This window comes from Montipora capricornis, chromosome 3, assembly GCF_036669925.1.
Source record: "Montipora capricornis isolate CH-2021 chromosome 3, ASM3666992v2, whole genome shotgun sequence".
Classification (NCBI taxonomy): domain Eukaryota; kingdom Metazoa; phylum Cnidaria; class Anthozoa; order Scleractinia; family Acroporidae; genus Montipora; species Montipora capricornis.
In genome coordinates this window covers 44,813,704-44,828,703 of record NC_090885.1, presented here as the reverse complement: position 1 = coordinate 44,828,703, position 15,000 = coordinate 44,813,704, and the positions used below count along the sequence as shown (strand labels likewise).

General features: G+C 38.1%; 1 protein-coding gene across 1 annotated transcript in view; it reads left to right on the top strand.

Annotated features, from left to right (window-relative positions):
- The first annotated feature begins 8,301 nt into the window (after positions 1-8,301).
- Positions 8,302-15,000, top strand: part of LOC138043251 (fibroblast growth factor 18-like) — a 7,301-nt gene continuing 602 nt past the window's right edge. The window contains exons 1-5 of the mRNA XM_068889427.1: positions 8,302-8,570; positions 8,719-8,761; positions 8,845-9,007; positions 10,600-10,706; positions 14,055-15,000. The exon at positions 14,055-15,000 is cut by the window's right edge and continues 602 nt beyond it. Of these exons, the coding sequence (XP_068745528.1) occupies positions 8,518-8,570; positions 8,719-8,761; positions 8,845-9,007; positions 10,600-10,706; positions 14,055-14,507 (819 nt within the window). The 5' untranslated portion in view covers positions 8,302-8,517 and the 3' untranslated portion in view covers positions 14,508-15,000. The remainder of the gene's footprint in view (positions 8,571-8,718; positions 8,762-8,844; positions 9,008-10,599; positions 10,707-14,054) is intronic.

Below are 15,000 nucleotides of genomic sequence, written 5' to 3'. Positions count from 1 at the left end.
TTGTCACCTAACTAGTAAAATAGAATGCTTACACAAGTTACTGCGATTTTTTTTACTGAAAAATTAGCAGATAACGAGGTAGAAAGTCAAAATGACGGAGGCAATCAAAATATATAAAATTATTATAAAAGGTACTTAATTCTAAATTCTAAAATGTACTTTTAGCAATGTTAATTCAATATTTCGACGAAACGATTTTCCGCAATTTGCCTTTATTCCAATGTTTACCCCCAGGATAACACATGGCTAATTTGCATGACAATTTGAAAACCAACATGGCGGCTATCGTGAATAAGGGCTATTACTGGCAACTCATTCATTGATTAGGTGACTATTTTTAAGGAAAAACACTCCAGTCAGTATAGTGCTGCAATAAGTGGAACTAAAAATAACTCAAGACCGTTAGTTACTCCTCTGTCTTAAAAACAATGAACATCATCAGCATTGTCGCAACATTCCTATTTCCATTTCATAAATACTCTTGTTTTTCGGCCATTTTAACTTGATCAAAAACTATAAACATGCTGCGGTGATAAACATATTATAATGCATTTTATCTTGACGTTTCGAATGATACAGCATACATCTTCCGCAGAAGTGACGGTTGAACAAATTTTAAGAAGTTATAAATGACGGTGTAAAACTTTGAAAGAGAAAATTGGAATAAAGGCAAATTGCGGAAAATCGTTTCGTCGAAATATTGAATTTAAAAAATGCTCTCAACAAATAAATGTAATATAAGCAGTGAAAACTGGCTTGTTTAATTGATAAATAAGGCCGAAGTTTCTCACTGCCAACGTTTTCGTTTAACGTTGGTTTTAAGCTCGCGTATTAGTAAGGATCTGAAACATTATTCTCATGTTTTCTTAAGACATCATTCATGTATCGTTTTGGAGTAATAGCTTCTTGACTTGAGACAGAGTAGACTGTAACAATGAGGATATTGGCCTATTTCCACACTTCCTAAAAGATATGTAATCCTTGTTTTACCCTATTTAGGTTTTCAAAGAAAAGTATCACACGCTTTCTCAAATTTTGTATTAGTAAGTTTTATGGTTTTGTTAACACCCACCGAATCAAATCTTTAAACCCCTACAAAGTTCGTTTCTGGAGATGCCAAAGATCCAAAAATGTGTACAAAGCCTGTTGTTGGGATTGCAATGACTTTTACATCGTTTTTATGATCATGATCGGAAAACGGATCATTACAGAGCCCTTAAGGGTAACATTTACACTTCCGCTGTTGCTTATCATATAGTCAAAACCGTGTCACAACATCAAGTGCGACCATTTTGAAGTCTTGGCAAAGAGAAGACCTGATTTACATTGTAAAACAAAAGAAACCTGACTAATAGGCGAACTTAAACCAACGTTAAACGAAAACGTTGGCAGTGAGAAATTCTGGATTTATTAACTAATTAAACAAACCAGTTTTCACTGCTTATATTACATTTATTTGTTAAGAGCATTGTTCTTAATTTATTGTAGTTACTAGTCACTTTCAAAGTTTTATACCGTCATATATATATTTTAAAATTTGTTCAACCGTCACTTCTGAACATGTATGTTGTATGATACGAAACGTCAAGTGAAAATGCAATATAATATGTTTATCACCGCAGTTTGTTTATTGTTATTTCTATTTCTTTATGAATTCTCTTAATGTCATATTATTTCACGCTTTTTCTATATAGATTCTTGCGTCCGCGCTACTACTATTTTATTCGTATAAAGCTTTCACACTTGAAGACAAAAGATCAAAACTTTCGCACCCATATTTTTTTTAACACGAAGACTTTTTCACATTTTTATAATCTTTAAACCTGGATACTCACATATTTTTACTTAGATAAATTAAGGTAATTAGAGTGCTCTTGACTGCCGAGCTACGCAGGGGTACAATGAAAAGACCACCTACATTGTAGCATATTCACCTGACCGTGCGAACTCGCTCTCTGATGGCCATTTCCCCGGACAGTGTCCTCCAAATTTGTTGAAATTCAGCACAATAAAAGTTTTTAGAAAATAGTGCGTTACTTAAAGAAATGGTATAAGAAGAAAAATTTGCGCTTTTTTCCAAACAGTTTCATGAGACATTTTGTCACAAACAAACAGAACGGTAATGTTTCCCAGTTCGCCGGATGAAATCGCATGTTTGATTTTTGTTTTCGGCCTCAAATGTCACTAGACACCGATTTGCCTTTTTTTTTTAATTTAAAAGCGAGCGCCGATTTATAACTAAAAGATATGGGTTATGACGTGATCGCAGGTCGGACTTGCAAACTTCTGCCCTTTGGCTTAGTATACAACAAGGAACCCTCCGCCATTAGTATACACTGTTTGCATGCCATTCCAGAACTGAGGAATGATTACACCTGGTTTCTTAGTGAGGCACAGCTTGTTACACTGATCAGAAGACTGAAAACACATACTTATTGTGAGAAAAGGTTCATTCAAAAGCAAAGGCGCCGAGTTTTTTTATTTGCAGTCTTACATTAAAATGAAAGACAAAGATCGTTGATCGTCAGTGGAGTTTTGAATATTTTGAGTTCTTCCTTTTGCCGACGCAAGCTACACCATTCATTTTTAAAGAACTGACAATAAGTCATGATTAAACTTATAAAAGCGGACTAACCAATTAATTGGCTTTTCAAACAACTGGTCCCCGCGAACTTAAATTCTTATGTCAAACAAACCAGATCTGAAACTTCATAATATAGTTACAACTGACAAATCAGCTACTTACGCTGGGGGGAAAAGCCCAACCTGCTTTTATTAGTAACTCCACCTCTCCACAACAGTACCCTAGACGTAGGACTCTTAATCTCTTGTGAGAGGGTGTTTTGAAAATTGAAATCAGTCAACTGAAGCAAGATGTAACGCTTACCGACCGTAACTCAATATACAATTCTTCCCTTACTGCAATTGTTAAAAGACGACCCAAGGCTGGCTTAACAAACCATTTTCACCAAGTTAGCAAGAATACCGGTATTTATCTGTTCCCTTTCTTTAAAAAATGGGGGTAAATTTATCGTGACGTTTCATTGCAACTTTGCAACAGTCTCAAATTGTCTTCCGTTAGCCATTCGATCATGTTTTTTAGGTCAATACCGAACGTTTTTGCTCTCCCCTTTTCGGGTGTGTGTAAGAACGGATAAAGAAATGGATATTTTTTGTCATCGGCTATAGACAGGAAAGGTCTCTAAGCTGCAAAATCAGTAAAGATAACGGCGCTTTTTTCTATCAATATAGTCACGAATATGGTGGGATAAAAGCTAAAGAATAAAAGAGTCTATATTTTACTACGCAATCCTCCATTGGTGGTCGTAATGAATAGTGTTCAAAATAAATTAATTAGCGGCCCGTAATACTCTCAGGGGATACCGTTTCGTTTTATCTAAAAGAGTGGGAAATTGCGGCAAATATTACCCCTTTTATTTTTTTCCGAATGATGTTGGGTTGCTGTAAAAGAAGGTTTGCTCTTACATTTTTAGTTAGGGTCCGAAAGACTGAAAAATAGGCAACAATATTCCCTTCGCTTTTTGTACACATAGTGGGCACCGTTTCAGAAAAATGAGTGTTAATGAATATTATAAGAAGAATCCGTATAACGGCGTGGAGTCTATTAGTCTGTTGTAACTTAACATGGTTTTCACATGGGTGGCATGCTATTCTCGGTGTGCGTTAAACACCTTAATGAGGAAGGCTTGTCGTATTGAGCTGATAATCATAGCACAGGCAGACAACCCCGAGGGTGCGATAGCGCGTGACCTCACGTTATGTTGAGACAGTTGGAATGGCCGATTCAACTAATCGAGGAAAATGTTCCATAAAAACTTCAAATTAATAGCGATATTTCTTTGCGAAAACTCATTTTATGGAGAGCCAGAAAAATAAAGTTCAGTTGTCTGCCTGTGGTTATTACTCTTAGGTTTCGTGAGAATTGTTTTCTTGTTTTCACTATGGGTATTATACCCGACGCCCAATCGAACCCAATCACTCGATTGGGTTCGATTGGGTTCGGTAATCGAATTTAATCGAACTTACAAAATAATTTTGCCAATCGAACGCAATCGAACTTTTGGTAATCGAACAACAATCGAACATAATCGAGCTCAATCGAATATAGTCGAACACCTCAACAATCAGAAACACGCAGAATACGAACTAGTTTCATCTGGTATGAAACAAAGCGTTGCGGTCAAATAAGTTATTTATTGGCTTCTATTTCAAACACGAGCACAACAGGCAAGATGTCGGACAGGGCAGAGGTGAAACTTACTATTCTCGAAGCGGTGGTAAAGGGCTACCACGAGTGCTCTTTCGAAATCCGTGTCGGGGATAAATTTGTTGTCAAGAAGAAAAGAGGAGATAGGGGCCCGGCTCTGAGGGTAACTGACGATGACCGCGGCCCACTTTAGTTCATTGAAATATCTCTCACACTTGCTCCTCTAGTAAAACTCAGTTAAAGAGTGAATTCTTTCCAATTCTACTAAGAGTTAATGCTTATCAATTTTGTATACCATTTTGTTTTTCTACCGAACAAAATCGAACCAATCGCGTCGATTGAGTTCGATTGAATTTGGTAATCGAACTTAATCGAACTCACAAAAAAGTTCCGGTTCGATGATGTTCGATTGCCGAACCAATCGAAGTCTAATCGAACGATTGGGTTCGATTGGTTTTTGGTTCGGTTTCGTTCGATTGACTACGCCGGGGTTATACTCTTCGGTTTCAACGTCTTTCCCCGTTCTTTTAGTGGTTAAACTCATTGTACTTAATAGCAATAACTCAAGTTTCAAGAAACAAGAAATTCCCGTTTAGATGTCTTTTTTTTCTGTTCTTTAAGTTACTCTAAAGAAAGAAACGGAGTTGCCCACTTTTCCAAAGTAAGCGATTTTTCGTGAGGATTTTTGCTTTTCACTCTCCAGCTGACGTTTACTTCCAGGACCGAAAATTTCAACTTAAGTAGGCTGGACTAGGAGGAAAACTATTGTGTTTACACGTAAATATACCCCTAGGCCTGTAGCGTTTGTAGAAAAGCTAAAAACGCGTTAGCCTAAACTTTAGAAAGCACTGAGGTGGCTTTGAAATTTTACGATTCGAAGCGGACCCCTGAATATAAGGAGCTGATCTGGACCACCAGCGTCGGGTTATTCTTTGCCTTTTCTCATAGAATCATCGGGCATTGGACAGGCTTTGGCTTATTTACGTATCAGGGACCCGTTTCTTGAAAGTCCCGAAAACTTTTCGGGTCCGAAAAGCCATGTGTGAAATTACTAACGGCTTGTTTTGGAAAGCTGATCTTTTAACATGCCTTTAAGGTAACATTTGATGACTTAAATCCTCTCCGTTCTTAAGATGCAAAAGGAATTGTGACACCCGAAAATGGCCTGTAAAGTTTCGGGACTTTCGAGAAACGGGCTCCAGGTCTTTACAAAGAACTCTATCTTTGCATTATCACAACCGAGCTGTTGCTAAGCTTATACGAACTTGGAGTTGTTCCGAATTTGGAAGTAATACGAACTTGAAGACATAAATTTTGCGGGGATCACACGCCATAGGACTGGGCAAGTGTGCATTGGTCTATGCGACAGAGAAGTGTTCGCCAGGAAACCACCATGGCAAGGACTTAAACACTTCCAGATTACAGAAGTTCAGGTTGGAGAAAAAGTCTGCTTTGAGTCGACTTCAAATGCCACAGAGACATGCCACACCAGGACCAACCTGAGAAGAATACTGTTGAAGAAGTGTCCGAATTCGACTCCAGTAATGATGAAGAAAGTTATGCGACTGAAGGTCTTATATAAGAAGAAGAAGTTTAGGGAATCTGCAAATTACTGATCATTTTAACAGTAGATACGCTTATTAAAGAAGAGCCAGGAGCAGGAGGTCAGCTGGCTCTTGAAAATGGCTAACACCTAAGGTTTCTGACAGTTACGTTCAGTTGCGCTCGGGTCAGGCACAGCAAAGAAAGGGCCCATTTTGCCCCTCACCTGAGGTTACTTAGGTGTATCTTTTGAACATTGACAGTAAACATAAATGCTAGCACATAATGTTCACTCATTTCAATCCTTTGTAAGTGACGTTTTTCAGTCTAACTGAACTCAGTTGTGCGTAAGTTATATTAAGTAATTAAATTACTGCTTAATGAGAGTGCATTATTGGAGATCAAACTCGTCCCCATTTGCAGGGCGCTTTTCCCTGGCTTTAGGTGGGAAAAGCCAGGGAAAAGCGCCCTGTGGACGAGGTTGATTGGTAATATGGAAGCTATATAACCTGTCGATCAGTTGATCTATTGCGTTGAGCTGGAGCAAAGTGGTTTCAACCAGGCGGGATCGGGATGAAAATGCTTATCGCGACGGGATGCAATGAAAATAGTCAATAATTTGAAATAGTGGATGAGCCAGACAGTGAAGGAGAACGGTGTCTGACACCGGCAAACTGCAGACCGCGGACTGCGAATTCGAACTAACCCTAAATCACAGTTATTAAAGGCGAACCGCTCTAAAATGGGTGCTAAGACTTAATACTGTTTAATTATCAGCACTATTTGAAATGGGTACCTAGAGTTAAATACTGCTTATCAGCACTATTTGTAGGCAGCCAGCAGTCTGCCTTCTGCAGTTGTCATACACCAGAAAGGGCAGACGAAAAAGAGAAGAAGTGCGAACTTCAGGATTATGTGCCGCTGAAAATCAATAAAATGGAAAAGGAAACGCCTTATCATCCAAACGTGCTACTTGCTCAAATGGTAGAACTTGGAGGGGACTGTGCCAAAATAATCACAAAGTTTGGATTTATCACTACGAACAGACTCAGCAAAATTTGAAAAACCAAATATTTTATTTGATAATTCAAAAGAAACACTACAAAATAGAGGCTTCTGATCAAGATTATGAAACACTATTTCCTGAATTTTCAAAGTTTTGTTTTTACTTGCTTTTGATTATTACGAATTCGAAGTAAGCCAAAGATAGATCAAATAAGTAAGGAAATAAAAAATCAACTAGACATGATGTATGTTTCAGTTCTTTTATTCCTTTGAAGATAATTCAATATTGTTGCCCCCTGCCCTCTAAAGGAGATTCATCAATGACAATGTCCTTCTAAAAAGCTCTGAGAAAGAAAAGTAGAATCGGTTATCATGCACAGTATGCCTAACCCCAACCTTAATACTAACCATTAATTTAAAATCATCACCTAGACTTAAAACCATTGGGGTTTTATAAAGTACAAATTGAAGCTACACTAAATTCATCCACTCACCTCCAGGAACAATTTACTTGACGATATATTACACGTACTTGCTAATAATTGACGGGTTTTTTGTTGACGTTTACTACTTGTAATTTCAAGCTATAATAGTTTAAAATAAAATGACCTGGGTTGAAATCAAAATTAACCTGAATTTAGATTTAACTGTAACAATTACAAGTTCCTTCTGTTTGGCTAAGTACTTTACAAACAGGGCGTAGTTGATGAATACTAGAGATAAAATTCCCTACTTAGATGCAATATCACTCCATATCAGCGTGGTTTTCTGCTTTGCCGGATATTATCGACAATTAATTTCAGAAGGGACTTTACGCCTCTACGTCAGTTGTGAAAAAACAACTTGTCAACTCCTCCTTTTTTAGAAAATTACCCACTTCACATTAAGGCTTAACATTTTTCTGAGAGAGGTACTTTAGGAATCTATGAAAAGAGGCCCCTAACAATGATTACGGCACCGGCTTACTGCACAGCTGGATTTGGGAACTTCCTTGTTTTTCTTAATGCGTTTGCGTGTGAGCACTGAATAAAACAGCAGGCGTTTTCGACGTCTTTCTCAAAATGATCATGAAACCAACGCTGCGGGAGTTTAAACGCGTATATATTTTTTCCACCGAAGTGGAAATACATAACAACTGCATTTAGTATATGAAAAAATTGTGACCCAAGATTGTCGAAGCAGCATAATTTTGTCTTATGGACTCAGTGATAAATTGACAAGTTGTTTACCCAGTAACATTAATTTGTTGCTTTCTTTTCACGCCTACGTAAGTCGTTCTCCAGCGTATAATTAGATTTCTCAAGTCTCACTATATCGTTACAGTTTTGCGTTATTCCCTGATTTGTAAATTCGCCGTTAAATATCAACCGATCCGGGCTATAAAAGTATAAAAGGCTTCATATGTGGCAGCATACAGCGATGACTCAATTGTCTTAGTCCGCGGGTGAGTTTATTTGCTTAAGGCCATCAGACATGCCCACCTACCGCATTTCTAATTGTAGGCGATTACCTTAATTAATTTTGTTATTGGCGATGGTACATAAAGAATTCGCACCATGCCAAAATGGAACAAAATAACCACATTATAAAAAGGCGGCATCTATGTAGTTTGGGACAAAGGATATAATTGAAAGGATACTAAGAAGTGTGAGGTTTTAGAATGCTGCAGTTTTTTTTCCTACACTGAGTGTGTTGCTTTTTTAGCTTAGCTGAAACTGGTGTTTCTAGTGATACGTGTCAAAATGAAACTCAAGTTTACAACGAGATGTAGGCGGTATCTACTGATTTTTTCTTTGTAAGTACATCGAATTTATTCTTCTGGAGTAAGCACAGTCAGTGATTCGAATAACCACGATAATTCTTCCATCTCATTTTTAGCAGCACATATGTTGTGCATTTCGCAATTCGTGAATCTACGTAAGCTTTGATCTATTCCCTTCTAGGAATTGCCTGCTATCCCAATCCTTGGGACAACAAAGCCAAGAGGTAAGTTGGATAATATTATATTTTGTTGTCACAAACTATGACTATTGCATCGCTAAATGCGATTCGTTTTGATCTTACCACAGAAAAAGTATTTGGACAACCACGTTAAGACGGAGAGAAAGCGAAGTGATACACGAAGCCTTCCGTTCCACCGGGAAACACAGTTGTATTCACGGTCCAGTCGAAGCCATCTTCGCATACATGGGAAAAAAATTGACGCTCTTGGTAGAGATGGGGACAATTATGGTAGGTTGCTATAGAATAATAAAGAGAACAACGTTTAGTTAGGAACATTGCTATCAAAGGGCTTGAAAATGCCTGCCACAGACCAAAGTGTATATTTTCAATTGTATGACCGAGACAAGTCCATCGCCGCCTGGTTGCTGAATCGGGACTGGATGTTAGGCGACCGAGTACAAACCAGAACTAGAGTTATTCTTTTAAAGAAATAACAAAGAATGTTACGATATCATGACCCTAAGGACAGTGGCCCTTTTTTGGATATATTTGACAAGAATCGAGTTTCATCGGATATACCTCAAGGCTATATTACAATTTATAGTTTAAGCCGTTTATCCAAGTCTTAATAATATCGTGTCGTTTTTTGGCATCGAAAAGGCTTTCGTGCGTGAAATATGGTCAACTCTCAGCAGTGGTGGTGGAGTGACGCGATGTTAATACACGGTTTATTATTATTATTATTATTATTATTATTATTATTATTATTATTATTATTAATCATGAGAAATTGTAGCAAACACTGCTAAAGAGTGCTCAATACACGTTTGTGTAGAGCGGTGTATAGAATTAGATGACTAAAACTCAGAGTGGAACTCAGAGTCGCAGGAAATCGTGTGTATTTTCATTTAGTCATCTAATTCTATTATTATTATTATTATTACTATTATTATTTATTATTTATTTTATTTTTTTTATTTATTATTATTTTTATTTTTATTTCTATTAAAACAATTTCACCATTTTGGAAGTTCCTTGGTGTGGATAAACAAGGCACGTTTATAATTGAGTACAACCGACATGAACGTATCAACTATGGAAGGCGGCGTGGTCCAGTGCTAGGAACAAACACTGTTCTGACCACAAGTTGGATTTGTTTTAGGTTCTATCATGGTTTGTAAATTGGTCAGCTTACTGCCTCCTACTTGTAGAGGTTGAATTTGAATTCTAAGTTCAGATTATTTGAATGGAATGGAGTTCCTGGCTTTGAGCTCGCTTGATAGCCGCGGCTGAATGCATTTTCCACTAAAAAAAAATGATTTTCGCTGTAGAAACGAAGGCTGCAAGTGTAGATCTGAGTCTTTAGGTGCTCGATATTACTAGCTCGGAAAGCCTTAATCCTAGGGGAAGCAATCGGATCATTCTATGACTGACTAAGGAATTTAATCTATTTATGTTAAGTCGTAGCTTATTCAGTTGTCATTGACCTACGCCAGTATACATCTTTCAGAGAGTTCAGAGCTTTGATGAACTAATCAAGCCTTTTAGCCGTTAACTGTCAATAACGCAGGTCTCTTCGATGTATTTAATTTTCGGTAGCGTTCTTTGAAAGTGGCAGGATAAAGACACAATATGTTACATGCATGCTTGTTCGTTGGCTCATTTCGATTTTGGGTCACGACAATAAGACCGTTGAAATGTACCTGTGTGTTTTTTGGAGGCAGAGACCACAAAGAGTATATGTTTGAAAGGATGGTGTGTTTAGACACTTAGTAATAGTTAAAAAAAAAAAAAATTATTCTGCGTAAACAAACAAACCTTTCCGAATGCCACAAAAGCAGTAATTGCTGAACGATATCACGGTTCTTCTTCTCTTGCAGCCAAGTTAGTCATTGAATCTGACAACTTTGGACGAGTGCGAATTCGTGGAGCATTAACATGCTATTATCTTTGCATTAAAAGAAATGCCACATTCATTGGAAGAAAGGTAACCAGTCTTACTTATTATGAGTTTTTCATTATTTTATGCGCCCAATGTTTGCACAGGGCTGTGTTTTCCTTCAAGGATTAAATGAAGTTAATTTGCATGAACACCCAAGAAATGACACCTTCTGAATGTAATTGACAGTTGGCAAATCAAGCACGTTTTGTAATTTGAAGTAGCCATTTTATGGAGTAAAACGTTCCTATCACCATCCTGCGAGGAAAATAAGTTTTTGTGCCATGGTTTTTATTTCTGAGATACTTTGGCTAATTTGGCTAATATAGCGCCCACCCCAGAAAATTGTCAAACGATTTATTGTATTTGTCGCAAAGCAATGAAGATGTGATATTGTTACTTATTGTACATAAATTATTTCAGAAAAAAACATACGACCTTTTCAATTCGTAAAATATATCTCAGATGGTATATATCAGCCTTGATCAACACTTGAACAACACAAACAAGATTAATTAATTAAGTTCGTGATAAGTCGTAGTGCGTCAATTTCAGAAGTAACATATGGTTGTGGTCAGTGGCATCGAGAGAATAAATTTACAATTTGAGTAAGGATTAATCGTAAAATTAGTTGGATTTTGTAGTGCATATCAATCATCGGATTGAACTGAATTACGCGTCCTATGTTGCCGGTAAAATCCGTCCTCAGGTTGAATCCGTTTTTACCTAGGTTATACTGGTGATTATCAGCATTAACCTAGGATGAATTCGCACTCAGATTTTGGAGCTTAAATTCAGCCTAAGAAAAATTAGCGTCAAGTTAGGATTAGCTTTGGTTGTAATACATATTAGATATCAATTTCATTGTCATACAAAAGTACATAATGAAAAGAACTGTGCTTGGTTGAGCATGTTCGTCGTTGTAGTGAAGTGGTGAAGAAACCGTCGGGATTACAGACCTGGAGGGCCCGAGTTCGAATACCGGTAAGTTCATCATGAGTACAATTCTTTGTTTCCCTACTATGTTGTACTAGTACTATGCCTGAGACTGAATGGATAAATGTGTGACTACAGAAACCGATAATTTGATATGAGATGCGTAAGAATGACAGAGCTTGACGGAAGGTATAAATGTTTTCAGTGCCTTTTAGGTAGGGGGAGGGGGGAGGTTGTTGATAGCTGCTTTTAACTAGGTAGAGTGCTTATTCAACCTAGGTAAATGAGGATCGTAAATTTAACCTAGGTTATTCAGGATTCAACCTGACAACCGGATTTGACCAACAGTATCATTCTACAAACTTGAATCTCTGAGAGGGACAACTCAGGAACGACACTATAGAAGCCATTTGGTAACCCTTTGGACATGGCGCAGAATGGCTATTGTTTGTAGGACATATACTTGCTTTCTGGCATAAATTACTTTTGTCTCACTTGAACTCCCATGTGGGTTCTCAAAAGACTCCAATTGGTTGCGGTTAGTTTCTTACAAATGCAAATCTACAGGAAAATGCTTAGAGGTGCGAATACCCAGTGGAATAACTGTCCATCAAATGTACAAGCAGTTTGCAGGCAGTAGATTTCCGAATATACCCGATCACTCCGAATAGTTTGATAGAAAATCCTGCATCTCATTTGCAACATGATTTGCGACAGCATTAAGCCCGGCATCTGGCTCTTTTTCGCAATCTACAAGAAATTTTTAAAGCGTTAAGCTAATTTTATTTATTTCATAGCAATGTCAATAGCTGGCATTACGCCAATAGCCCCTGTAACGGCAAATCATTTGACTCCCTGAAGAAGTCAGGCCGTGCTTGACGAAATATTGGTAAATCAAAAATATATATATGCTACAGCTGTACAACCAGCCTTGCAGTATTATTTTGTCTAAATGTACAAAATATTTTGCTGGTTAGATCTCCCAAGATCCGGCCCTTCCACTTTGTTCAGCTGGCCCTCGCACAAAAAAAATTGTCTGTAGGCCATGTGCAACAAACTGGTCTCATAACTGGTAATTGGTGAACTTAAAGCTTGGACTTTATAAATTCTAGAAATGGAAAGATTGTGTTTAACTTACCCAGAATACGAATTTTCAAAAAGATTGTATGACCATTTTAAACACTTGAAAATCCGTACTTTACGAACGAGAAGCATTTGCCCTCCAGTGCAGTTTTTTTGCAATTATGCACCACAGAGCTCAGATTCCAAACGATATACTTACGAAAATTAGCATGGAGAATATTTTGAGTTGCTCTTTTTATTTCTGAAAAAAAAAAACATGAAACCAGCAGAATCATCGGGTTTCAGTTATGAAAGGGGGTCACGTGACGAATTGTTGCAAAAGGCCTATCTTGCATGCGTGAAATGCACGGTTGAAACTAGCCGCTTACTTTAAGTTTCCTAACTTACTTGCATCAATTCAAACTGAAGTTACCTCGGGAATAAACTCGTAGCAGGAGCCCATGAGATGGATCGAGGAATTCCCATATATTCCTGTCATGGCGTTTTCACAGACCGATTTATTTTTGGGTTGAATTTACCTTGAATGAAACTCCCGCAGGAGCCCGATGACCAATTACAGGAAACTAACTTGACGTCATAGAGTCACCGAACCGGAACTGCCTTTGTTGTTTTGCGGCAAAGGTAGTCCAAAAATAGATTGGTCTGTAAAAATGCCGTGACAGAGGCTTAGTATGGGAGTTTCTCGCTCCAACTCATGGGCTCCTGATTGTAGACATTTAAAGCTAAGGTTAAACACTAAAGGATCTCCATCAAAGTAACTTCCATACAAGAACAGGAGAATGGATCAATGGTAGGAGCTGGGAAATTTTTAACAGTTAGCACAAATCAAGTCAAATATTAGTTTTTGATGGAAGGGGGGGGGGGGGGGGGTGGGGAACCGGAGTACCCGGAGAAAACCTCTCGATGCAGAGTAGAGAACCAACAAACTCAACCCACATATGACGCCGGATCTGTGAATCGAATCCGGGCCACATTGGTGGGAGGCGAGTGCTCTCACCACTGCGCCATCCCTGCACCATCCCTGGGAGAAAAACAACTTTTAGGACGCAACTAGTGGAGCGCTTGTTCAAGACGGGAAATTTATTGTCTCCTCTCCTACACCGAATACTTCTCCACTATCGTGACACAAATAACGAGGTACTATACAAACGAATTATATTCACAGGCAAACATTGTATTTTGCCCATTTGAGCGATTATGTTGGAATATAAAACTGTTTGTTATCTGATCATGCAAGGTGACAAAAAAAATAAATTGACCTAAGAAGCTATTAAAGGAAACTCACTAGAACTTATTTTTCTCTCTCTCTAGTCGGTGAGACTGTTAGGGCATGTTTTCTCTCTTCGTTTTTATCGTCATCTATTTATATTCTTCCAGGCTACTAAATCTAGAAGATGCGTGTTTTACGAGAAGTACGCTGAAAACCACTACACTGAATTTGTATCTGCTTATAACGAGAGCTGGACCATTGCGGTATCCAAGAAAGGTAACATGAGACCTGGGTACAAGGGACGAAGGGGACAAAGAACAGTTCAGTTCATTGAACGGGCTTCGAAGATCATCATTCAAACAAAAAATGTAGATGAGTCTCTTTACCATGGGCTGCGTGATCATATTGAACAGCTGCTTCAGGCATACAGAGCTAAAGAAGAGGATGGCGACAAAGACAAACCCAGAAAAATGCCTCATCCAGCAAGATATAAGCAAGAACGACAGCGTAAAGTCAAGATCAAAAGAAAAGAAAAGAAAATGAAGCGTCGATCCAAAAACGCGTTACTAAAACTACTCAGAAAAGAAAGGCACAAGGCAGAAAAGCGAGACAGTCGTTGACCACACTGGATTTACAGGACGGATGTGTTGTTAATGTAACTTGTTCTTTTCCTTAGCGTTAGACGGTCGGACTTACGTGTGTAACACTCCAAGCTCAGAGCCATTTCAATGTAGCTGGAGGCTGCGGAGAGTCTTCAAATGCGTGCAAGCAAAGTGCATACCCAAAATCAAGAATCTCAAAATGTATTTTGTGATGTCATAGAGCTGATTGCCACGACTTTCAAACAAAACGTGTGTTCCTTTATATTCAATAGTTATTAGGCAAAGTATTTTACAAAGTTTCTAGCCTAGTACAAAATGTATTTGGCTTCCAGGGTATCACACAAGAAGGAGGTATAATACAAACGAATTCTATTTGCAGGCAAACATTTTATTTTTCTCATTTGGCAAACCGTTTGTACGTACTTTGTCTGCCAGTCTTTGTTCAGACACGTTGAACTTTCCCTTACTCTCCCACAGTTGCAACGTTCACTGTCAGTACCCTCTCTTACTG